General features: G+C 44.7%; 1 protein-coding gene across 1 annotated transcript in view; it reads right to left on the bottom strand.

Moving 5' to 3' along the window:
• STX18 (syntaxin 18) overlaps positions 1-10,130 on the bottom strand; it is a 119,648-nt gene extending 109,518 nt beyond the window's left edge. Inside the window, exon 1 of the mRNA XM_005893201.3 lies at positions 9,864-10,130. Coding sequence (XP_005893263.1) covers positions 9,864-10,031 — 168 coding nt within the window. The 5' untranslated portion in view covers positions 10,032-10,130. The remainder of the gene's footprint in view (positions 1-9,863) is intronic.
• Positions 10,131-26,186: the final 16,056 nt, after the last annotated feature.

The raw sequence follows: 26,186 nt of genomic DNA, 5'->3' as shown, positions 1-26,186 counted from the left end.
AAGAATTGATGCTTTTGAACTGTGGTGTTAGAGAAGACTCTTGAGAGTCCCTTGGACTGCAAGGAGATCCAAGCAGTCCATCCTAAAGGAAATCAGTCCTGGGTGTTCACTGGAAGGACTGATGCTAAAGCTGAAACTCGCCATCTCATGCGAAGAGTTAACTCATTGGAAAAGACTCTGATCTGGGAGGGATTGGGGGCAGGAGGAGAAGGGGACAACAGAGGATGAGATGGCTGGATGGCATCACCGACTCAATCAGTTTGAGTGAACTCCCGGAGTTGGTGATGGACCGGGAGGCCTGGCGCACTGCGATTCATGGGGTCACCAAGAGTCGGACACGACTCAGCGACTGAACTGAACTGAACTGAAAGAAGGCAAGATAAGACCAAAAAAAAAAAAAAGAGGAGGGGGGGGCTAGAAAACAATATTGTAGAAAAATTGTTTTGTTTTTTTTTAATAAGAAAAATGTCTGAAAAAAAATATACTAAAATTAAAACAGTGGTGATTTCTGGCCATAAGTAGTATATGTGAACTTCACTTTCTTTTCTATCCTGTTCAATGAGCATTTACTATTTTTATAGTCAGATTTCAAAATCAGTCAACTTGAAAAACATACCCCACTGATAAAACCCATTACAAGAGTACATAATCACTACTAAATCAAATACGTTTGTGGAAACATACCAAATGAGAACTCTGAAAAACAAATTTTTTTTCTTTTAATCTAGGTGAAAAATTCTAAGTACACAGAAAGTCAGGGAGGAATATCACCAGGTGCTATAAAAAGCATTTAAAAATATATTCTGGGACTTTCAGAAAGAAGAGTACTGATCATGGAAAAATTCTTAACGATAATCTAGTGAAAGTTCCTCATTAAATAAACAAGTAAAGTGGGGGGAAAAAAAAAAGCAAACAAAAAACCAGAAATAGAGTTTAGGTGAGTTCTCCAAGATCAGATAATTAATTATTGGCAAAGTCCCAAAGTATTTATAACTCAAAACTTATGCTTTTTAATTCCTTTCTCAATTTCTCCCAGCCAAGATATGCAGCAACCTGTCATTTCTACTTAGGCTATAAAAAACAAACGTTGATTTTAACCAGGATTTTCTTATCATGTGTCCAAAAAAGTGAACAGGAATGTGTACAATATTATGAAATGAAAAGACTCACTTCTCTTGGTTAAACATAGCTTACGAGCTCCGTAAGAAAGTTCTGACAAATAGGCGTATGTTAGACTGTGGCAAGTAGAGGGCAGATTCTAGTATTTATAGACTCTGAGAACCTGAAAGTCAGGAAGAAAAACGTACTGCTGAGTTTAAAATTACAAGTGTGCGGCAAGCTTTTCATAGCCGAGTTATATGAGTTCATTCAACACATTATACTTTCACTTCTCTGGTTTATTCACTTTCTTTTAGAGGGTTCAGACGGGGCCTCTTCTTACATCAACTTTAAAGTTAATATGTTTAAAACACAGTAAGTTTTTCATAACACAAGCCATAATTAACCACTGTAAACGTCACTGATACTTTGCCACCAGAGGGAGCCCATAAAAATTTCCATGTAACAAGAAACCTCAAACATCAAGTTCGTATGAATTCTAGAATTATATTATTCATGATACAATCAACATTGTAAAATCACTTAATAATATTATACTTCTGTCCCTCTAAACAGAGAAAAATTAATTGAGATCAGGTATGTAAAGCCCTCAACAGAGTTCCGGACCTACAGAAGTTCAAAAATAATTGACTTTCCAAAATTTGGATCCTTCTGAGTATTAGTTATAGCACTCAAAGTAAATGAACAATCTAGTATTCTGCTTGTACACAAGCTGGTGTGAGCTCCGTTGATACCTGCCCTGAAAATGGTTCTTTCCTTGGTATGTGGACAAATCTCCTTCTCAAGTCTGCAAGACAGAATCAGACCCTGGACAGAAGAACTCATTCCAAAGGTCACCCTGAGAGGACCTGTTTGGGCAGCCCTATCCTAGTAGGTCATACACTGAACTGTTTACCTGCCAACGACAAACTGAGAAGAGAGGGAACTCTTTGACCCTTTCCAGATTTTTCTTGGAATAAAGAAGAAAGTTAACTGACGACTATCCCTGAGAATCAAACTTCTACAATATGTATGTAGAATACATAAGTGACACAATCATTACCACAAAGATGAATTTCTTTCAAGAAGAAAGAGCGCACTATTGAAAACAAGTCTGTATAAGATCCTGGAGTCTAAATGTGAAAGTCGCTCAGTCGTGTCCGACTCTTTGCGACCCCATGGACTATACAGTTCATGGAATTCTCCAGGCCAGAATACTGGAGTGGGTAGCCTTTCCCTTCTCCAGGGGATCTTCCCAACCCAGGGATGGGACCCAGGTCTCCCACATTGCAGGCGGATTCTTTACCAGCTGAGCCACCAGGGAAGCCCCTACTGGGCCCTGCTGAATAGCCCCATCTGCAGTCTGGTGCCGTGGACTCGCCTTGTGTCTGCCGCCATAATGAGGCACAGCCCAGTGTTTGCTGGATTTGTGAGGTAATGGCTGGGCACACGTACTAGGTGTCTATTTTAAAGATTCAACCATCTCCACGTTCTAAGTATGACAAAACTAGAGGACCCCACTTGGTTCCAGCTATGCTCTCCAATCCAGCTTTTCCAAGAAGCAATGCCACTGGGGAGTCACCCACCACCTGTTGTCTCAATGGGCTTCCCTGGTGGCTCAGCAGTAAAGAATCCACCTGTAATGCGGGGGACCTGGGTCCCTAGGTCAGGAAGATCCCCTGGAGAAGGGAACAGCAGCCCACTCCAGTATTCTTGCCTGGAGAATTCCATGGACAGAGAAGCCTGGTGGGCTACAGTCCATGGGGTCACAAAGAGTCAGACATGAGTGAGCGACTAACGCTTTCACTGCTGTCTCAATAAAACTTCCGTCCTCTGGGCTCGGTGGATCTATTCTCCACTGTTTAGAACTGAGAAAGCAAAGCCACGAGTAACTGGCATCCGACTCTAACCTTGAAGAAAACGTTGTGGTATCTATCACCATGAAACTTTCCAACTAGAAAGCTGGGAATTGTTCTACCTCTTCTTTCTAACCCCACCAACGGCTACATTTTTAAAAGAGCCACTTTCTAGATATCTCCTTCATCCAGTCATTACTCCATCCACTAGCTCATCAGCTCTCACCTGAATCACGGCAACAGCCTCCTAATGAGTTTTTCACTCCAAACCCATCTGCAATATTGCTGATCATCTTAAAATACAAATATGAACTCTCCTGCCTCTGCTCACACCGCTTAGAGCATAAAGTCCAAATTCCTCAGCATTGCTGACGATGCTGTTGCCCAAGGTCTAGCCAACGTTCTATCTGTCACTATAGCACAAAAGCATCCATAGCCTAAAATGAATATGATTGCATTCCACTGAAACCTCAGTTATAAAAACTGGCTGCGGCTGGATGTGGCCTGTGGCCCAAAGCTGGTCGACCTCTGCTCTAACCTCATCCAGCACAGCCTCTTCTCCTGCCTCCCCGCCCCTCTCCCAGGCGCCCCAGGAACGGGCTCCAGCCGCACCAGCACTGCCCTTGCTCCCCCTAGTCACCCTGCTCTTGAACACCAGCGCCCTCACTCACAGCCCCTCCTCTGCCAGGAAGGTGATTTAATCCCCTTCCTTTGTCTGGTAGAATGGTTCTTGTCCTTCAAAGTCTGGTTTGTTTTTCCATTGATTCTCCCTCAAGGAGCTTTAGTTACCCTTCATCTGTATTTCCTCAGAGAAGACAATGGCACCCCACTCCAGTACTCTTGCCTGGAAAATCCCATGGATGGAGGAACCTGGTAGGCTGCAGTCCATGAGGTCACTAAGAGTAGGACATGACTGAGCAACTTCACTTTCCCTTTTCACTTTCATGCATTGGAGAAGGAAATGGCAACCTACTCCAGTGTTCTTGCCTGGAGAATCCCAGGGACAGGGGAGCCTAGTGGCTATGGGGTCGCACAGAGTCAGACGTGACTGAAGTGACTTAGCAGCAGCAGCAGCATCTGTATTTCCTAAAAGCCAGGACATAGATGTCATAACTTTTTAATGTCCTCACAATGACTGACACGTATCAGGAGTCCAATGATTACAGGAGATGGACTAAACCAATTAGTATTGAATAAATGTAATTTCAAAAGCTACAGTCTTCATAAGTGCTGGAAAAATTCATAAGTGCAGTCCCCACAAAGGATTCACTATTTATATCATAGAAAGTCTCTGGCACTGAGTCCCGCTTACAGTTTACACTTGGTTATTAAGATCCATAAAAACACCGCATCATGAAGTTAAAAGAGGCCCTGAAGAACACTAACACAGTGAGACTGTGTCTCTCTGAGCCCTACAGGTGATTCCAAAGAGGATCCTCAAGGAGAAGGGGGGGACGGTGGAGAGGCAGCTGACTAATTAACTTCTCTTTTCCCAGCCCTCTCATCCCAGCCTTAGACAAAACAGCTCTTTATATCAGTTGCAAAAGGAATTCTGCATTAATTTTTAAAAAGTCTATATGATTTAACAGACTACATTGTGTTTGGAGCCTGCCTCCTAAATCTACAGTTTCCTGATCTTTTTCTGTCCTGTGAGGCCCTCTCTCAAGCTTCTCACTGACTGTAGCACCTGTTGCCTGATACTGCTTCTTTGAACCATGCTCTCCTCAACTGACACTCTATTTACGTAGAACTATATTCAATCCTTGAATAAAGTCTATTTCCAGCTACTCTGGATAATAAAAAGAATACTCTGGATAATACTCCTATTCCCAGATTCACTTATGGCTCCAAAGACTGGCACACAAGGTCAACACTACATCTCAGAAGAAAACTGAGAAGGCCCTGGGGTATCAATGTTTGGTGTTACAGTTCCACTTCCACTTGAGTTGTTGTGGTATTTATGTGTCCGCTTCTCCATTTGACTATAAACTCCCTGAGGTAGGAACAAAATCTTAATAATAAAAGCCACTATTTATTCAATGTTTACTCCAGACACTGGATTAAGTATATGTGTGTGCACGTCAGTCACTCAGTAATATCCGACTCTTTGAAACCCCATGGACTGTGGCCCAACAGGCTTCTCTGTCCACAGTATTTCCCAGGTAAGAATATTGAAGTGGGTTGCCGTTTCCTCCTTCAGGGGATCTTCCCAACCCAGACAGGGAACCGGAGTCTCCTGCATTGCAGGCAGATTCTTTACCATCTGAGCCACAAGGGAAGCCCTAAGTGTGTATATACATGCTATATAATATTAAGGAATCATGTTAGGCTCACACATTTTCTGGAATTGGAAGGAGCCTTAGACAGAGATCAACCAGCTCCAAAATTCAAAGCAAAGTGACACAGTAAATAACATTCATTCATTAATTCAAGAAACATTTACTGAGAATCTATCTTGCACTGCTCTAAAACTTAAGGAGTCTTTGTTTTCATGAAGTATATGTTCCAGTGGATAAACAGGTCGATGGATACACGGTATGTTAAATAATAGGAATAAAGCAGAGTAAAGGAGAGAAAAAGGATGCTATTTCACACAGGGCAGTGGAGGGAGGGATCACTGAGGCAACACATGAGCAGAGGCATAACAACCAATCGCGTGGCATCTGGGAGAGAAGCGCTCCAGGTCCAGGGCACGCACAAAGGTCCTGAGGTGGGGATGTGCCTGGAGGCTGTGAGGAAAGCAAGGTGGTCAGGGCAGCTGGTGCAGGGTAAAAGGAGAGGCGCTCGGGACGGTAGCGGGGAGCAGACCATTTGCCTTTGGGCTGCTGTAAGAAGTCTGATTTGAAGTCAGGAACTCAAGATAATGCACTCCTACAAAAATAAAAAATAAGTGACACTTGGCTTTCACAAAAGCAATGTATAATGAACAAAGAAAAACTCACGGGCATGCTTAATCTGAAAACAGAATTCCCAAAAAATACTCAGAGCCGATGTTTATCTTAGGTTATCTCTGCTTTATAAGAAATTGCTACAATCATGGGCTAAGCTGTCAGTTTTACCAAGGTGAACATTGAGGCGCAGAAAGACTAGGCTGTCTGCCCCTTGTGGCTGAATGTGGGCCAGGACACAGGTCTCCTGACGTCCTGTAGGCTGGCTCCTGCTGTTCATGCACACTCGGTTTGGCTGCTTAGAGGTGTCTTGTTTTACTGCATGTTGCTTCCCCTGGCCTCTGTAATTTTTATAAATTAATAAGAGAATTAAAGAGCTGCCCCCTAGGAGGCACCTCAGGACACATTCCCGCATGAAGCCTGTCATTACAAACTCCTACAATTCTAGTGTTTTTCTTCCCCACGGAGCTGAAGACCAGACATGTAACGTGAAAGCAGGTCAGGCACTGTGCTAGGGACCAGAAAGAACATCTGCGTTGGTTTTGCCTGCCCAGTATCCCTTATTCCCTGATTTTTAGACACAGTACTCCCTTTTCCAAGGTTCTGGTGGGGCAGCCATCACAGCATTCAACCCATCTATTGGCCAAGCCATAAGGAGGGCTTCCCTGATGGCTCGGACGCTAAAGAATCTGCCTGCGATGCAGGAGACCTGGGTTCATTCCCTGGGTCGGCAAGATCCCCTGGAGAAGGGAATGGCAACCCATTCCAGTATTCTTGCTTGAAGAATCCCATGGACAGAGGAGCCTGGTGGCCTACAGTCCATAGGGGTCACAAAGAGTCAGACACGACTGAATGACTTCCTAACGAGGGCTCAGAACCCATGCAGAACCAACTAGAGCCCTTTTCTGGAGTTTTATGGATAAGAGCTAAAGAAAGAAGCTCCTTCCTATGTTTCCCAGGTAGATAAGCCAAAACTTTTCTATTTTCCTCGGGTTGGTTTACACAGTGCTGGGTGCTCAGTTGCTCAGTCATGTCTGACTCTTAGTGCAATCCCATGGACTGTAGCCCACCAGGCTCCTCTGTCCCTGGGATTTTCCAGGCAAGAATGCTGGAGTGGGTTGCCATTTCCTCCTCCAGGTAGTTTACACAAGGCCACCCTTACGTGCAACCAGAACAAGTCACACTCATGCAAGCACTTGCACACCTTTTCTCATTTCATCTGCATAACCACCTTATCAAGTTGCTATGATTCGCTCTATTTTAGAAGTGAGGAAACTGAGGTCAAATAACTTTCCCAAGGCCTTGCGGTAAATAAGAGGCATTCAAATTCAGGACTTTCTGCTCCAAATCTTATTCAGTATCCAGTTATGAATTCTGTATTAATTCAGGAAGAAGAAACTCAGCTAAGGAATTTTTGGTTTAAAATTAGAGTGGAAATGCATGTATGGGATGGGAAATAAACAACATTCAACTGGGGTTAAAGGACCTGGCTTCTTCCTCTGGCCCTGCCCTTTGACCTCATTAATTATTACTCTGGGCAAGGCATTTTACTTACCTGAGTATTAGTTTGCCCATCTACAAAATGAGAAGCCTGAACAACACAAACTTCAGGTCCTTTTAAGTACTAAAGAGAAAAAAAGCCCATGGTTCTGCTTTAGGCATACAGATTCTATTTTTACTATTAATATATATTAGATAGGATGTCAGTAAATTTCAACTTGAATGTCAGATCCAACAACTGGTAACAGCTGCCTGGGGCAGTGTTGCACGGGATTCTGAGCAAAAGGGATCTGCTGGGAAATTAACACCAGCTTCCACGGTCCCAGGGATGGGGAGAGAGAGGAAGAGCTGTCCACTTGCCACACATTTGCTATGGTGGAGAGACAGGAAAGCTGCTGTCTCCTCTAGTGATGCTATCAGCACCCGCACAGGATTTTCAGACTCCTTTATGAACTGACTTGGTTTCCCTTTACAAGAAAGAATGAAAGTACATGACAGGTAAGTGGTGTAAGGAATAAAGTTTCACAACACTGATGAAAATACGTCTAAACAGCCTACCTGGCAACAGGGTAGGGGGTGAAGAGGAACAATAATAATCATTATAGCTCTTTACAATATGTACAAGGTCTCATAAGATCCTAATAATTAGCTTTCCGGTTAAGTAAGGTATTATCATGCCCACTTTATACAAAGGGGATGTGAGACACAGATAACAGGACTTGCCCGGGTCACCCACTTCTAAGTAGCAGACTGGAATCCAGTTCTTCTAAATTCAAGACCCAGTTTCTACTCCCAATATCCCCATTAATCCCACAGTCCAAATGAGTCAAGCTCCCGTTGCCAAGAGCCATAATTATCACTGTTTGGAGTTGTTCAGCTATGAAAAATTCCTCCTCCGAGAATCTGAAATGCCATTACTAATCTGTCATTCAACCAGTAGACACACACTGAGTATAAACAAGTTGAGCATAACGTTATCTAGCTTCACACCTTTGTGCACACGCTTCTCTTAGCCTCAGAGGCCCTTCTCCACCCTGTCTGCACTGGAACCAACTACTCGTCCTACAAGATTTTTTCAGGCATCATCTCCTCTGTAAAGCCTCTCTTGGCCCTGAGGTTTAACTGAATACACTCTGCTTTGTGTCCCACATGACATCTACAAGGCTTTGTGGCATTTCTTTTGGTAATATGTCTGCCCACCATTCCTTTTAAATCACATTATTCTAACACAATGGTGGTCAGAAAGTAGGCACTTAATAGATGCTTTCTGATGGACTGAATATATACATCTGGACCAACTTTCCTTCCAAGGCTTGAATATCCTTTGCCAACTGCCACTCCCTAATTCATGCATACATATATTCATTGAAAACTGTGTCTACAAAGTACCAGACACTGCATGCACTGTGTATCAAACAGAAGTGGATTTACCAAGAAGTTTAAGCCTCAGGGCCCCTCCCTTGCACCTCCTAAAGTTCTGAACCTTTTATTGTAATTTTGGATTTTTATTTCTTAAAGAGGACAGACAGAACTGTATAAGCTTCAAGGTCCACAAAAACGAGATCCATCCTTGGTGGCATGGAGACAAAAGTGAACCTGGCAAACTTTCTCTCTCCCCTTACAGAGTTTCCAGTGTAGCGGGGAAGACAGACAACCATTTGTTCATTCATTCCTTCAACAAACACTTACTAAGCAATGTTAGGAGTCAGGCTTTGGGGATTCTGCAGTGAAGTCAACACTGTTCCTGCCCTTAAGGAGCAGGTCACGGCTCTCCTGAACCTAAGTCGGCTGTGTTCAGGAAACAGAAAGGAGTTTAGATGACTGGAATAGAGCATGCTTGTGAAAGAACACCCTAAACTAGCCCGTTCCTAGCCTGAGTCCATGAGAAGCAAGGAGAAGTGAGAGATCAATTGAAAGCCACCTGCGATCTCAAGGCGGGGCAGGGAAGGGGAAGGCGATGAGACGGGTAAACCAAAGAAGTAATACACCGCGGTCAGTGCTGCGACAGGAAAAGCAGAAAACTATGGGGGAAGCCTCGCCGGCGTTCAGGTCTGAAGAGTGACAGCTAAATCACTAGCTCAGGAAGCAGCCCATGAACTTGACAGAATTCCGAGTTCCCAACATGCGTCCCCATTCTTCGACCCAAAATGAAGTGAAGTTCACTCTGCGAGCCCATGGACTGTAGCCTACCAGGCTCGCTCCTCCGTCCGTGGAATTTTCCAGGCAACAGTACTGGAGTGGGTTGCCATTTTCCTTTCTCCAGGGGATCTTCCCGACTCTGGGATCGAACCTGGGTCCTGCCGCATTGCGGGCAGACGCTTTACCGTCTGAGCACCAGGGAAAATCCAAGACTGTTCGTTTCCCGACAGCCGTCAGCTCTCCGGAACCAACTCTCCCGCCCCCCTCTTCATACCACCTTCCCCAGGCTCTTTGACACACTGCTCTACCAGACACAGACAGTCGGGTTTGGGATCCGCGCCCTCAACTCTCCAGCCCGCCGTTTCCATAGCAACCAGCTCACCACTTCGCGCGCTCGGCTGGAGAAGTCGTCTTTGGGCCTGGGGCTCCGGCGAAACAGCTCGTCGCGGCTGCCCTCCACCCCGCCGCCCACTGCCACTCCCAGTGCTTTGTTGCGCGTCTTCACGGTCTTGACGCTGGCCCTGAACAGCAGTGTGATGTCCACCGCCATGGCGACCCGCGCCCACCGTTGCCCCACCAAGCCGGCTCACGTCAGCAGCCGGCGACCGCGGCGCGACGACCCGGCGGCTGGAGGACCGTTCCGTTGTTCGCACCCTTCCGCCCGACAACAGCGACGCGAGAAAAACAGTTCCGAGCAGAGCGGGGCTGCCGCGGAGAGAGGAGAAAGGTTCCGGCCTTCGGCCGCGGGCGTGGACCGGTTTCCTCACCGACGCTCACACCAGCGCCAGTTTCCCGTCCCGGCAAACTTCGGCGGGCTTGGCTGCGCGAGGAAAGGTCCCGGAGTCCCGAGCTCCCCGAGCCCGCTTGCGGCGTTCAGGCCCCGGGAGCTAGGGGATCGAGAAGCTGGATCCCTTCTCGTGGCTCCGGGCATTGCCTGAGCCCGGCCGCGCGGGTTGCCGGGGTAGGAGGCGACTCAGCCTGACCCAGACCTCATTGACCCACCTTGTGCGGGACCGAAGCACATGGATGGTGACCACCTGGGTGCAGTAAGTGGTAGGGCAGATCAGGTGTGCAGGGCACAGAGCTAGAGGCCTTTCTTTTCCAGTCTTCACCCACCTGATCTGTAAAGAGAAGCCAGCACCTTCCTCAGTGTTAGTGTGAAAGTTAAGCGAGATAACACGTGCACTGTTTTGACATTGCTTGAAATAAAAAGGCGGTTACTCCTTGGAAGAAAAGTTATGATCAACCTAGACAGCATATTAAAAAGCAGAGACATTACTTTGCCAACAAATGTCCGTCTAGTCAAGGCTATGGTTTTTCCAGTAGTCATGTATGGCTGTGAGAGCTGGACAATAAAGAAAGCTGAGCGCTGATAAATTGATGCTTTTGAACTGTGGTGTTGGAGAAGATTCTTGAGAGTCCCTTGGACAGCAAGGAGATCCAACCAGTCCATCCTAAAGGAAATCAGTCCTGAATGTTCATTGGAAGGACCGATGCTGAAGCTGAAACTCCAATACTTTGGCCACCTGATGCGAAGAGTTGACTCATTTGAAAATACCCTGATGCTTGGAAGGATTGAAGGCGAGAGGAGAAGGGGAGGACAGAGGATGAGACGGTTGGATGGCATCACCAACTCAATGGACATGAGTTTGAGTAAACTCCGGGAGTTGGTGATAGACAGGGAGGCCTGGCGTACTGCAGTCCGTGGGATCGCAAACAGTTGGACACGACTGAGCGACTGAACAGAACTGAACTGACTCCTCAAGACCAATGACAGCTAGTTACCTTTATTAATAATAACGTTATTTCTATCATTCTTGTTATTAATTACAGTGGGGAAAGCTCTATAGAGAAGCCATCACTCTATAGAGAAGGCATCACTCCATAGAGAAAGCAGATTTGAAGAATGAGTAGGAATTTATGAGTTGGAGACAAAGATGGAAGAGTTTGGCTGGTTTCTGTCCATCCTCATGTATGCTTTTTAAATATACCGTCTTAAGTCTTAGTTACTTAAGTTGACTGCACGTTAGCCAATGAGTTCTTTCTACAGTTTGGTTCAAGGTTCAGATTTAATTCAAGGACTCTTTGGTTTCATCGTTTGTTTTCTTTTTGAGAGGATGTGCAACTAGAATATGTATTAAAATGTGGTTGCCATAGTGGTAGGCAAAATAAAAATTATTTTCATCAGTTCAGTTCAGTCGCTCAGTCGTGTCCGACTCTTCGCGACCCCATGAATAGCAGCACGCCAGGCCTCCCTGTCCATCACCAGCTCCCGGAGTTCACTCACACTCACGTCCATCGAGTCAGTGATGCCATCCAGCCATCTCATCCTCTGTCGTCCCCTTCTCCTCCTGCCCCCAATCCCTCCCAGCATCAGAGTCTTTTCCAATGAGTCAACTCTTTGCATGATGTGGCCAAAGTATTAGAGTTTCAGTTTTAGCATCAGTCCTTCCAAAGAACACCCAGAACTGATCTCCTTTAGAATGGACTGGTTGGATCTCCTTGCAGTCCAAGGGACTCTCAAGAGTCTTCTCCAACACACAGTTCAAAAACATCAATTCTTCGGCGCTCAGCTTTCTTCACAGTCCAACTCTCACATCCATACATTTGTCTTTTAGTTCTTTGTCTTGCATGAACTGTGCACAATTGGGTTTCCTGGAGGCTGGGTGGCTTGTGATGTTGCAAAACACTGTGCAAAACAGCTGTCTTCTATTAAGCCAAACTTTAAAAGAGATTTGCAAAAATATAAAACAATTCTCACTAAGTTGTTTTGGTAATATATTTGTTTCACCAAAAAAAAAAAAAAAAAACCAAATGCCACTTGTATTAAGATGTATGCATCCTTTGTTTTTAACTGAATGAATATTTGAAAGTTTTGTTTTCATTTCTAATATGGTAGGTATCTATAGCTAAAACCCACATTGACACAAATAGTTTTAGAGCCCTTAGGAATTTTTTAAGAGTGTGAAACATTGCTGAGACCAAAAATTTAAGGCCCTCTGTATTAAATAAGTTTATCGCAAATAGATGTCAAGAAAGTACATAAGTACCTAAAATGAAGAGGGAAAATAGTATTTGAAACCCAAACTGTAGCCACTTCAGCCCTCCTGTATGATGAAAATAAATTTTCATATGGCTTTCTTCTACCAACAGAGTAAGGGAGAGAAATTGAGAAAGAAATTACAAAATCTCTACCAATGATTCCGTCTCACAGAAATCGCCCCTTGTTGTATTAAGACACTGAGTCTCTGGCTTCTGTGAAGGTAAGCCTGGGGCAGAGTAGAAGGAAAGAAGAGTTAAAGCACGCTGCGTAATAAAATGAACGGGATTGAATTAAGAGTGGGAGGGAGGAACCAGAACCCAGGGAAGGGGCCAGGAGAGGGGAGAGTAGCCCATTGTGTAGGGTTTTCGAGTGGGAGGGGCCAAACTACAGCAAACCTTCAGTGAGTAGTGTGTTGGGGTTGGGTTTTTTGGTTAAAAGTTCTGGAGAAAAGTCTAAGTTTTTTTGTCTGCATTGCAAAGAGCAAAGGGGATTATGGAGATGAGACCCAAATGAGCTCAAGACATCAGGCTCTAAAGCCACAAGTGACCACAAGCACATCAAATTCCTAGAAAAGTTACAAAGATCTTTTGTATCCCACAGACCATAGGATGAAAGATGTTGCATTTTTATTATTTTACTCCTCTAACCTCAAAGAGCATGGTCACTTCAGTTGACCACGGACTTAATAACTATTCGAAACCTCGTAAAGCCGAGAGATGTGAATAAAAAGGAAGAACAGAAGCATAGTGGAAGTGTATTACAAACTGCTGAGTGTGAAATGGTACCTAAATTATGTTTCATTTGTAACAATGCTTCATTCATTAGACTAGGCTCTCTTCTCTTGAAAAACAGTGAGGCATATTGAAATTCTTGAAGATAATCAATAGTTCCCTGTAACAGCACCCTCCATACAATTAGGATAGATGAAGGCAACTTAGAGTCATTTGGGGACTCTCATAAAAGTCATCAAATTCAGCCTCTGCCAAAAGGAGGATAATCTGGCCCATCCACATACCCAAGTCATGACAGAACTGTGCTTTGAGTGAGAAATAGACTTGCTGTCAGCCACTGAGGCTTTGTCATTGTTGCATCCTTTATAGAGATGTTGGTTTTATTGCCCTACCACCCTAGTAAGCAGGCATTACTGCTGTATGGAGGGTGCTCAATGCTTGGAAGTATAAATCCCTACAAGGCAGTACAGAGAGACCAGTTTTATGTGTATATGAAATCATAGACTTGCCACAGTTGCTATTAATATATAAACAGTAACTGGAAACTGTCTGTTTTATTGTTCAGTCATATTCTTGGTCCCTCCAAGGGGAGGATTATAGCTCCTTGGCCTATTGATGACTACCATGATCAGGTAATTCCTTTTAGCTTTGAAAAGTGACATGTGTTGGTTCTGGGCAGCAAATTTAAGAGTTAATGTGTGATACACTGTTCTCTCTTCTCCCTCTGCCATGGCAATCTGTGACTTACCGCTGGGTCATGAGCCTGGGTCCGTGAGTATAGAGGATGCAGAGCACAGCCAACCAAGGACGTGTGCTGGCAGTGAGAAGTAAACCTTTGCTCTTGTTGTCCACGGAGATGTGTGATTGTTTGTTACTGTAGCATAATTATCTTATGCTAACTAATACAGCCTATATCAAGATATCTTGTAAAAGAGTCTATAGGGTGCATTCGTCACTTACCATCATTACAGTGTTATCTTTCAGTAGGTAAAGGACAGAGAGGAAGGACCTGTTAGGTTATCAGATCAGATCAGATCAGATCAGTCACTCAGTCGTGTCCAACTCTTTGCGACCCCATGAATCACAGCACGCCAGGCCTCCCTGTCCATCACCAACTCCCGGAGTTCACTGACACTCACGTCCATCGAGTCAGTGATGCCATCCAGCTATCTCATCCTCTGTCGTCCCCTTCTCCTCTTGCCCCCAGTCCCTCCCAGCATCAGAGTCTTTTCCAATGAGTCAACTCTCCGCATGAGGTGGCCAAAGTACTGGAGTTTCAGCTTTAGCATCATTCCTTCCCAAGAAATCCCAGGGCTGATCTCCTTCAGAATGGACTGGTTGAATCTCCTTGCAGTCCAAGGGACTCTCAAGAGTCTTCTCCAACACCACAGTTCAAAAGCATCAATTCTTCAGCACTCAGCTTTCTTCACAGTCCAACTCTCACATCCATACATGACCACAGGAAAAACCATAGCCTTGACTAGACAAACTTTTGTTGGCAAAGTAATGTCTCTGCTTTTCAATATGCTGTCTAGGTTGGTCATAACTTTCCTTCCAAGGAGTAAGCGTCTTTTAATTTCATGGCTGCAGTCACCATCTGCAGTGATTTTGGAGCCCAGAAAAATAAATTCTGACACTGTTTCCACTGTTTCCCCATCTATTTCCCATGAAGTGATGGGACCGGATGCCATGATCTTCATTTTCTGAATGTTGAGCTTTAAGCCAACTTTTTCACTTTCCACTTTCACTTTCATCAAGAGGCTTTTTAGTTCCTCTTCACTTTCTGCCATAAGGGTGGTGTCATCTGCATGTCTGAGGTTATTGATATTTCTCCTGGCAATCTTGATTCCAGCTTGTGCTTCTTCCAGTCCAGCGTTTCTCATGATGTACTCTGTATATAAGTTAAATAAGCAGGGTGACAATATACAGCCTTGATGAACTCCTTTTCCTATTTGGAACTAGTCTGTTGTTCCATGTCCCGTTCTTACTGTTGCTTCCTGACCTGCATACAAATTTCTCAAGAGGCAGATTAGGTGGTCTGGTATTCCTATCTCTTTCAGAATTTTCCACAGTTGATTGTGATCCACACAGTCAAAGGCTTTGGCATAGTCAATAAAGCAGAAGTAGATGTTTTTCTGGAACTCTCTTGCTTTTTCCATGATCCACCGGATGTTGGCAACTTGATCTCTGGTTCCTCTTCCTTTTCTAAAACCAGCTTGAACATCAGGAAGTTCAAGGTTCACATATTGCTGAAGCCTGGCTTGGAGAATTTTGAGCATTACTTTACTAGCATGTGAGATGAGTGCAATTGTGCGGTAGTTTGAGCATTCTTTGGCATTGCCTTTCTTTGGGATTGGAATGAAAACTGACCTTTTCCAGTCCTGTGGCCACTGCTGAGTTTTCCAAATGTGCTGGCATATTGAGTGCAGCACTTTCACAGCATCGTCTTTCAGGATTTGAAATAGCTCAACTGGAATTCCATCACCTCCACTAGCTTTGTTCGTAGTGATGCTTCCTAAGGCCCACTTGACTTCACATTCCAGGATGTCTGGCTCTAGGTCAGTGATCACACCATCGTGATCTGGGTCATGAAGATCTTTTTTGTACAGTTAGGTTATACCTACGTCTAACCAATAGGACATGAGTTTGAGTAGGCTTCTGGAGTTGGCCACGGACAGGGAAGCCTGGCGTACTGTAGTCCACGGGGTCGCAAAGTGTCGGACACGACTGAGCACTGAACTGAACCAATAGGAAAGACCTGATTAGGAGGATTGGAGTGACAGACCCTGGAAGGCTGGCCATGCCGAGGTGGAACTCACTGTACTGAGAGCAGAGAACTTGGAGTGTGTGTTTTCACTTTAGGATGTGGACCTAAAGAAATTCATCAAAAAATATTTTTTCTCAGGGGCTCTAAAAAGGACCATGACTCTAGGTATGGGAAACTCAAAGAATAAACTTTTGTTCCTAAGAAGGAACCTAGCTAAAGAAGTCAGGATGATGGAGAAATTGGAACCCTTGTACACTGTTGGTTGGTGTGCAGAATGGTGTAGTCACTATGGAAAACAATACGGAGTTTCCTCACAACATTAGAAACAGAACTACCATATAATCCAACAATTCTAATTTTGGATATTTAGCTAAAAGAATTGAAATTGGGATATCAAAGAGATAGTTATACTTCCATGTTCATAGCACTATTTGCAAGCACTCAGACATGGAAGCTATCTAAATATCCATTAATAGATGAGTGGGTTCAAAAAAGGAGTATGATATATACATACAGTGGAATATTATTCAGTCTTAAAAAAGAAGGAAATCCTGCAATATACAACAACACAGATTAAACTTGAAGACATTATGCGAAGTGAAAGAGGCCATTCACAGAAGAATAAATACTTCATGATTGCACTTATATGAAGTATCTAAAATAATCATGGGCTTCCCTGGTGGCTCAGATGGTAAAGAATCTGCCTGCCAATTCAGGGGATGTGGGCTCAATCTCTTGGTCATAAAGATCCCCTGGAAGATGAAACGGCTACCCACTCCACTATTCTTGCCTGGAAAATCCCGTGGACAGAGGGGCCTGGTGTGCTTGCAGTCAATGGGGTCACAAAGAGTGGGACATGACTTAGTGACTAAGCAAGAATAACAACAACATGGTCAAACCCATAGAAGGAAGAAAAGAATAGTGGTTGCCAGGAGCTGGGGGAGGGGGTTTGCTAATTAACAGGTATAAAATTTTAGTTACACAAGATAAATAGGTTTCTGACAACTGCATCACTTTTCTTACAAGCTATCATGTGACGCCAGCTCTGCTCCTCTCTCTTCTATGTTTAAGAACACATGTAATTATATTGGGCTCACCTGGTAGTCTGAGATAATCTCTGTATCTGGAGGCCAGGTGATTAACAACCTCAATTCCATCTGCAATCTCGGTTCCCCCTTGCCAAGTACTCTCACATTCCAGGGATTGAGACTTGGATATCCTTGGTGGGCTATAATTCTGCCTACCACAGGGCTTCCTGGTAGCTCAGTTGGTAAAGAATCTGCCTGCAATGCAAGAGACCTGGCTTCAATCCCTGGGTAGGAAAGATCCCCTGGAGAAGGAAATGGCAGCCCACTTCAGTATTCTTGCCATGGGAAATCCCATGAACAGGGGAGCCTCACGGGCTACAGTCCATGGGGTCACAAAGAGTCGGACACGACTGAGTGACTAAGCCCAGCACAGAGCAGGGGGTTCACTCCAACAGAAAAGAGAGCTGATTATGAGCTGAGTAGACACCTCTTTCTGTCTTCCTGGATGAACACAGAGATCCACCTCTTTTTCCATTTCTGGAGCAATGTTTCTAGCCCTGTTCCTAACACTCCAAGGGACTACAGAAATAAGGAAAACAGAATCTCTACCCTTAAAAGCTCTAATCTAACAGGAGGCTTTCAGGTATCTCAAGTACCAAGATTTCCTCTGAAATCTTCTAGCCTCTTTTACCTCTTTTAAGGAGTGTCCCACTTTGCTTAACCCATTTCAGAGGATGCAGCTTGCAGCAATGTAATGAACAGCTACCAAAGTTCAAGCCCTCTCTCTCCCCTCTCCCCCACAGGGTTGTATGGTGGTGCCACTGCCTCCCAGTTCTCCCTCCCTCCACCCCAGGAGTTTCATAAATCACTTCATAAAAACTCATTTACTGGTTTTCCCCACGTAATGGCAGAAATAAACTGCTCAATACACACTTGGAAGCTCCTTCCAGAAAACTCGCGCATCGTATTGCTGGCGTGGTATCTTGGTTTCCAACCTGAATTTCCACTGCCTTTGCTTTTCTGACAGTATCTTCTGTAATTAACATGGCTGAATCCTCCCCTTTTTATTGAGTTGGACGGCAAATCACAGAGTAAATGCTTTCCCTTGCACTTTAAAAGGATTTAATAGGAAAATATTTTTCTTACATCCTGTTTCAAGGGGAAAATGTGATTTTAGGGGACATTTTATAGTTCACAACAGGATATTGAAGGGCATTTGGTTTTGCTTAGTCTATTATGACTGTGTTTCTTCAGCATGAAGTGGTGTTTTTTGTGATTATTTAGATAAGTCTGATTAAGGTAGGTAGATAGCCATAGAATTATGGGAATTTAGGACAGAAAAGGGGCTCAAATACCATCCAGGCCATTCCCCTCATAATTCAGATGAGAAAACAAGTGACTTGTGCAAGGTCACACATTGAGTTACAGGGGGAAATGAGATTCAGTTCTTTATCTCTCAACTGTTCGATGCTCCCAAACCAGCTTTGTGGAGAGGTTGGAAGTGGAGGTAGAAATAGAAGAGAGGCATTTATACAAAGGGGCCCATGTGTTTCTAGACTTATATGTATCATATAAGTACTTTTGAGAATTGGGGTGATTAGTAAGTATGGATTTGTGTGTGTTATATCCACCCATCCATCCATTCAGGCAGATTCTGAACACATTTTTAGTGTCTACTCAATAAATGGCACCATGCTAGATACTGAAAAGATAAAAGCAAAGCTGAAGTCTCCACCTTCTGTTGTTGTTTAGTCACTAAGTCGTGTCCGACTCTTTGCAACCCCATGGATTGCAGCACGCCAGGCTTCCCTGTCCTTCACCATCTCTCAGAGTTTGTCCAAACTCATGTCTATTGAGTTGGTGATGTCATCCAACCATCTCACCCTTTGTTGCCCTGTCTCCTCCTGCCCTCAATCTTTCCCAGCATTAGGGTCTTTTCCAAAGAATTGACTCAGCATCAGGTGGCCAAAGTATTGGAGCTTCAGCATCAGTCCTTCCAATGAATATTCAGGGTTAATTTCATTTAGGATCAATCAGTTGGATTTCCTTGCCATTCAAGGGACTCTCAAGAGTCTTCTCCAGCACCACAATTCAAAAGCATCAATTCTTTGGCGCTCAGCCAAAGTCCAAGCCTCCCATATGTATATGACTACTGGAAAAACTGTGGCTTTGACTATACAGATCTTTATAATTAAATGTAGCAAGTGCAATAACAGAGTTCATTGTTTTAAACGAGATGTCTGAAGAATGAAATTCTCCAGGGCTAGGAGAAGATCAGCATGAGTGAGAAAGGGGACTCAGTTCCAGGAATAGGGCAGTAGAGAAGATATTCTTATGGTCCTCCTTTCTGGCCATTTCAGTCATCCCAGTCTTGATGAGACTCTTTGGAGCAGAAAACAGATCTTAGCCTGGCACTGTGGCAAGAGTCCAGGCTCTGAGTCTTACACTCTCATGTTCAAATCCCAGCCACTTATTAGTAGTGAGATCTTTAGAAGTTATTTCTTCATCTGGGAAATAAAGATAAAAATATCCAACAGAATTGTTGCATGAGAGTCATGTCCAACTCTTTGTGACCCCAGGGACTATAGCCTGCTAGGCTCCTCTGTCCATGGGATTCTCCAGGCAGGAATACTGGAGTGGGTTGCCATGCCCTTCTCCAGGGGATCTTCCTGATCCAGGGATCAAACCCAGGTCTCCTGCATTGCAGGCAGATTCTTTACCATCTGAGCCACCAGGGAAGCCCAACTGATCTATATGAAATGTATAAGGCAACATCTGGCACAAAGCTGGAATAAAAGTACAGCCATTATGGCAATAAGATTGTTGAGGATTAGATTTCATGGCTCATGGGGTTGGGGCAACTGGAAGTCGTGGCGAGTCTTCTTCTAGAATTGGAAGGAGCCTTGGTTTACTTTCCAGTCTCTGCATCACCCAGCTAATGGGCACTATTCAAGGTTGAATAAAGGCTGAGACGGTACCTTGGATCAGTGTTGGAATTAAAGGAAGCACTCAGAAAGTAATTGGACACTGTGGTTTGGGTCAGTCTCAGAGAATGTTTCTGGGAGTTCGACTATTTATTCTGGAGAAGAGAAGACTTAGGGAATGGATGAAGTAAAGGTCCTCAGGAGCATGAACCAATGGATGGAGAGCAGCTGTTCCCTATTTCTGTTTTGGACAGAGTGAGAGGAAATGAGCTTACACTGAAGCATGAGGGACTTAGGCTAAACATCAAGAAGTATTTCCTGGCTGTGGGTGTTGTTGGACTTGGGAACGAGTTACCAAGGTGTTTAATATCAGGACAGTGTCTCTTCCGGCCACAGATTTTTACATGTGGGAAGATCAGCTCCATGTAGGAATGGCTATACTCTCAAGCTCTTTCCAAACTGAGGAGTCCATGTCCCTCACAGAATCCTTTAAGACAAGAACAGGAGTCTCAGCCAACCTGAAACCACTGTCCTCGACCTCAGCCTATCCTAAGAAACAGTTGTGATACAGGCTGAGTGATCACCTCCAGCAATCTGCCGTTTTGACATTCCAGAAATACCACAATTGCTTATGTAGGCTACTCCAGCGACCAAACACCTCCCCTCTCTGAAATTTATTAAGAAATTCTCTGTAGGGCTTCTTTTACCAAAAGTGCATTTAATAAAGCTTGGAATTTCCTCACAACACATTTATTCCTGATGATGTATTTTAGGTCTCCATTATTACTTGTCTTCACCTTTCCTTGCTTTGTAGGCGTGAGGCAGGCCAACCCAGCAGGATTCCAAAAGTTATCAATAACCAGGAGTGGGCCACACTGCTGGAACTCTCCCCAAACCCAACTAGGAAAGCCAAGTTTCTCAGTGTTAATTTAGGAAGCCTTTAAGTCAGCCACTGGTTTTAATAATAGCTCATTAAAAGGGCAGGCAAATTACAATTTCAAGTTAAAATTTGAACATGAAAGTCTCACTGTGAGCATCAATGTTGAAGTAGTTTTGAGTTATTTCCCAAAAAAACCTGTGATGGGTTAAGTTTGTGTTTTAAGGGATTTAAAGTCAAGTGGCTATAATCAGGAAGAGGTTTTTAAGAAAGAACCTGTATCAGTCAATTACTGAACAGTTATCACATACATCCCTATACACTCCAGAGTGTTATGTCAGAAATGTCAAATTCATTATAATAATCCACTAATTCAACTTATGAAGTCCTTAATTACAACCAAAGGACTTTCACATGTTAGATGCGTCCTGACAGACCCCCAGGACTCAGCAGTTTATGAAGAAGCCAGGGCTGGCCTTCCATCCCCCCACTGTAGAAAGAAGAGTCATGGTTTCCATCACTGAACAGATGATGCTCACATCATCTTCCACACCAGGTTCTCACCCCTACGGGCTGGCTGAAGGAGGAGAGGCAGTGGCAGCTGTTTTTCCCAGTGTGAATCCAGCCCACCATAGCCAGCAGGACCTCCGCTTTGATGGCTGCCCTCTCAGGTCTGCAGAGAGACCTCCTCCCCTCAGAACTTTCTGTTCTTCCCTCTCTGACTTCTTGGTCTATTGAGGCCCTGGAGGTCCCCCGGGGTCCTTCCTCTTCTAAGGCTGTCATTCATCTTTGCTTCTGGGGCCCATGCAAGGACTTAAGGGATGTCTCCTCTGCCCCACTGGGGGCGGGGAACCGTGTAAATGACAGGCAAACGTTTCATTTGCGCCTCTGGCATGAGCTCTGCCACTTCCTTCTCTACCTCAGGTCTCCCTCCTCTTCCACCTTGAGTGGTAGTGCCTTCATTTGTCTTGGCCTTGGAGAGTGTAGGTTCCAGGAAATTCCGGATGAGAGTGGAATGGGACATCTATTCCCCACAACTAGATAAACTGACCTTCCTCATTGCCATGAACAGAGATTTGTTGTTCTTTCACTTGCTAAGTTATGCCTGACTCTTTTGTGACCCCTTGGACTATAGCCCACCAGGCTCCTCTGTCCATGGATTTCCCAGGCAGGAATATTGGAATAGGTTTCCTTCTTCAGAGGATCTTCCAGATCCAGGGAATTAACAGAGACAGAGGATGATCACGATGCTGGTGATGAGAGCAAATCCTTAACGTACCACTTACTAGCTTACTTATTCTTATCATTCCCATTTTATAGATAGGAAAAATCAAGGTACAGAATGGTTAAGACACTTGCTAAAAGTCACACAGCCAGTAAGTAAAGAGCAGAAGTGAAACCCAAAGAGCCCAGATCCACAGTCTGAAATGCCACCCACGGAGAGAGCAGTTATGCCGGAAATGCCTGCAGGGGCCAGACAGGCGGAAGTACAGAGCAGCTGCAGGAACTCTGGCTTTGAGACTAGAAGTGGATTCAAAACAGTTTAGGAGCTATCTCTCCCCCTGGGCTCCTGGCGTGGCCAGACTTGCCCACGAGGCCACCCTTCTAACTCTGCCTTGTTGGCTGGACCAACATCCTCACTTTTCTCCCCTTCACTCACTCTCACCCACGCATCCTCCTTAAGTCACTCAATCTCATCCCAGGCATCTCCAGGCTTACTTTATACAATACTTTCTGTCCTTGGAGTTATTCCAGGTGCCTCACCACCATTCTGTTGCCTGCCCATCAAATTTCTGGCTCCCCCTTCACATGGGCATCCCCAAAGTTCACCTTTACATACAGCTTCCCTAAGAGAAATTTGATGTAGAGTTGAAAAGCAGATGCAGTGACAATAACCATCTCCTTGGGCAGCAGTATTTTTCCCAGGCAGTTGTTTTCCTCCATCCAGCTCTGCCCCATCTCTGCTCTAGCTCGTGGAGCTGGAAAATGTGAGGGCTCCACTCAAAGAATATAATTTCCATAAAATACTTTCCAAATTTATTAAGGGAGCAGACAGCAAAAGGAAACCCACAATTAAGGAGTTTTTGCATGCACTCAGTATCTTTCCACTGGCTGGAGTATCATCTTCCTGAAATAATGAGGTCTGGCAAAAACTGTAGTGAAGTATGCTCCACTTTCAAGACTTCAGGGGGTTTGCAACCCTGGGTGGGGCATAGAACTGGCAGGGAAGAGTTAGAGGCCAATCTATTTGGTTAGGATGTGTTGCCAGACTAAAATTGCCAGGCTGATACTATAGGTACAGACAGAGAAGGAGCCTTTGTGTGCAGTTGACTATTCACCCATCAATTTCACTGTCCATCTTCCATCTGTCATTTAGCTCACTCTTTATCCACCCACCCACTTAATACTTATATCCTACCTTGTCTTCAAAAGCATTGAAAAAGGTAGCCAGAGATCTGGATCCAAGAATAACTAGGGGAAGATCGGATTGGGCAGGTGGCAGGTAACACCCATGCATGGCTTGTTCTGAATCCAATATTCAGTTACCACCACTGACTAGTTCCTTCATCTTATTTCTCTGTGTTTAACATCAGAATCACACTTAACCATTCTGGTGTTGGTGTATGAACTAGTACTATTAATAATGTGCTCCTTGTGTGATATTTATCACTGAAGCAGACAGTAACGATTCTATCCATTCTCTATTTACTGAGCCTTTACTGTGGGTCAGGCACTGCTTTAGCGGCAGGAACTGTGATAGGGAATAGAGAGCTCCCCGCCCTCCACCACCACTGAAATTTCTTCAAGCACTTTTCCCCCTCTTGCTCATTAAAAACTCTTACACAAGGACTTCCCTGGTGGTTCAGTGGTTAAGACTTCACCTTCCAATGCAGGGGGTGTGGGCTCCATCCCTGGTCAGGGAGCTAAGATTCCACATGCTTCAAGGATGAAAAACCAAATCATAAACTAGAAGCAATATTGTAACAAGTTCAATAAAGACTTAAAAAACAAAACAAAAACCCTTACACAGGGAATTCCAGTGGTTAGTGAGCGAAAGGGAAGTTGTTTAGTCATGTCTGACTCTTTGTGACTCCATGGACTGTAGCCTACCATGCTCCTCCATCTGTGGGATTTTCCAGGCAAGAATACTGAAGTGGGCTGCCATTTCCTTCTCCAGAGAATCTTCCCCACCCAGGGATCGAACCCAGTCTCCCGCATTGTAGGCAGACACTTTACCGTCTGAGCCACCAGGGAAGACACCAGTAGTTAGGACTCTGCCCTTTTCTTTTTCAAGGGTTCAATCCCTGATGGGGGAACTAGGATCTTGCAGGCTGCAGGGTGGGACCACCACCACAACAACAGCAACAACAATGAAAGCCCTTATACACAGCACAAGATCAATATACAAGTTTTCGAAACCCTGGAGACCAAAGCAAGTAAAATAAAGGCTATCAAGACCCAGAATCTCAGAGGTACGTGCTCACATGATTTCTTTACAAAGAAGTAACAAGAGGTTTTGCTGTTTGTTTTTTGTTTTTTAGGAAATGTATAGTTGTTTACAGAACAGCCAGAGTAAATGCAACCTGATGTTTCAGCTTCAGGCATCATATCCCAGACATTTCTGAAACCCACAGAGGGTCGTTTTTACTTCTTCAGAATGTCTCCCCACCTCCCACCCCATCTGCCTTCCTTTTTCCTCCAGTGGGAGAGTATACACAAACTACCTAAGAATATTGTATAAATGATATGCCGGTGTAGAAAACACATTCCTAACAAAGTCTAAAGAGTGCAGCATTCATACATCCATTCATTCAATGAATGTTTACTAACAGGTACTGTTCAAGCAGCACTGTGTGAGTGTTGATGGCAAAATGGTACAAAGCAAATGCAGCCAGACCTCCGGGAAGAGAGGCTGTTACACGTGAACCAGGCAGAGGCAGGAAAAATGCAGCATAATGAACGCTCTTAGTGAAGGGGTGCACTGGGGGTGGGGCCAGGGAGGGGTGCCTTCCTCTTGAGAGTGGGGAGAGAGGGGAGTAGTTTCAGGGAGCTGACAGCCCTCACACTGGCCACTCCTCTGTTCTTCATCCCTTCCTTCTCTTTGGGAATCACTGATGAAAGAGAAATATAGCCTGAGAGGCAGACCTGGTGAGGACTTTAATATCTGTTGTTGTTTAGTCACTCAGTTGCATCTGACTCTTTGTGATGCTGTGGACTATAGCCCTCCAGGCTCCTCCATCCATGGGATCTCCCAGGCAAGAATACTGGAGTTGGTTGCCATTTCCTTCTCCAGGGGATCTTCCCAACCCAAGGATTGAACCCAGGTCTCCTGCATTGGCAGGTGGGTTCTTTATCACCGAGCCACCTGGGAAGCTCTTTAATATCTAGACTTATGGAGTAAGATGCTCAGGACATAGATCTTTAGCATCTATTCCAAGCCCTTATTGGATGCTTGGATCTCTCCTAGGAAAACTCCAGCAAGGGACCATCTATTTCGTACAGATAAACCCTCACGGATGGGGAACTCTCCTTCATGGGAAAGCTCTTTCGTTTTGGGATGCTCCAGTTTGTTCATTCAGGAACTGTTAACAGAGCCATGAACGTATCTCTGGCTCTGCATCAGGCACTGGGAATACCGAGCTGAATCAGACATAGTCCTTGCTCTCCAGCTGCCCCCCGCAGCCTTCCTGCTTCTCTGAGGCTACATCTTCTGCCCTGCTTGCCACCCCAGTTCCCTTTCCTGTCACGTGGCTTTTCCTTTGGTCACCTTTTGCCTGTGTTTCTTCGCAGAACTGAGCCCTAGACTTCAGGTGTGGTCTGACTCTCATGCCTCTGGGGTCTCCCGTTCTGAAAACTGTGCTTGTGTTACAGCGGCTCAGAAACTCATTAATATTTTGGCAGCCAGGCCCTACTCTGGATTCACAGGAGCTGGAGACCACCAGCCTCCCCTCTCCCTTTCCTTCCCCCACGCCACCCTCATCCCCATCTTTGTCATCCTTGCTGCCATTAAGCCTTACCTTTCCCATCTCCCCCGTGTGAGGCAATTGTGGACGAATGCTTAGCATCCGACATCTGCCTTTGGTAAACGTAGTCTTATTACATTAGCACCCTCGTTTTCACCTCTCGAACTTTTGAAGTTTGTTTCTGCTACCTAAGACCTCAAAAGCTTTGCATCTCCTGTTAGAGAGTTTGTGTGTGTATGTGTGTGTACACACCTGGGTTAAGCTCCTCAGCCCACCAGTAAGTTTCTGAGCACTGCTTTATGAATGCAGCTCATTCATACACAAGCATATTCGTGCTACAACATTTATTCAACATCCCCTAATAACACTTC

Source organism: Bos mutus, chromosome 6 (assembly GCF_027580195.1).
Source record: "Bos mutus isolate GX-2022 chromosome 6, NWIPB_WYAK_1.1, whole genome shotgun sequence".
NCBI classification, from domain to species: Eukaryota; Metazoa; Chordata; class Mammalia; order Artiodactyla; family Bovidae; genus Bos; species Bos mutus.
This window is presented reverse-complemented; position numbering and strand designations above follow the sequence as displayed.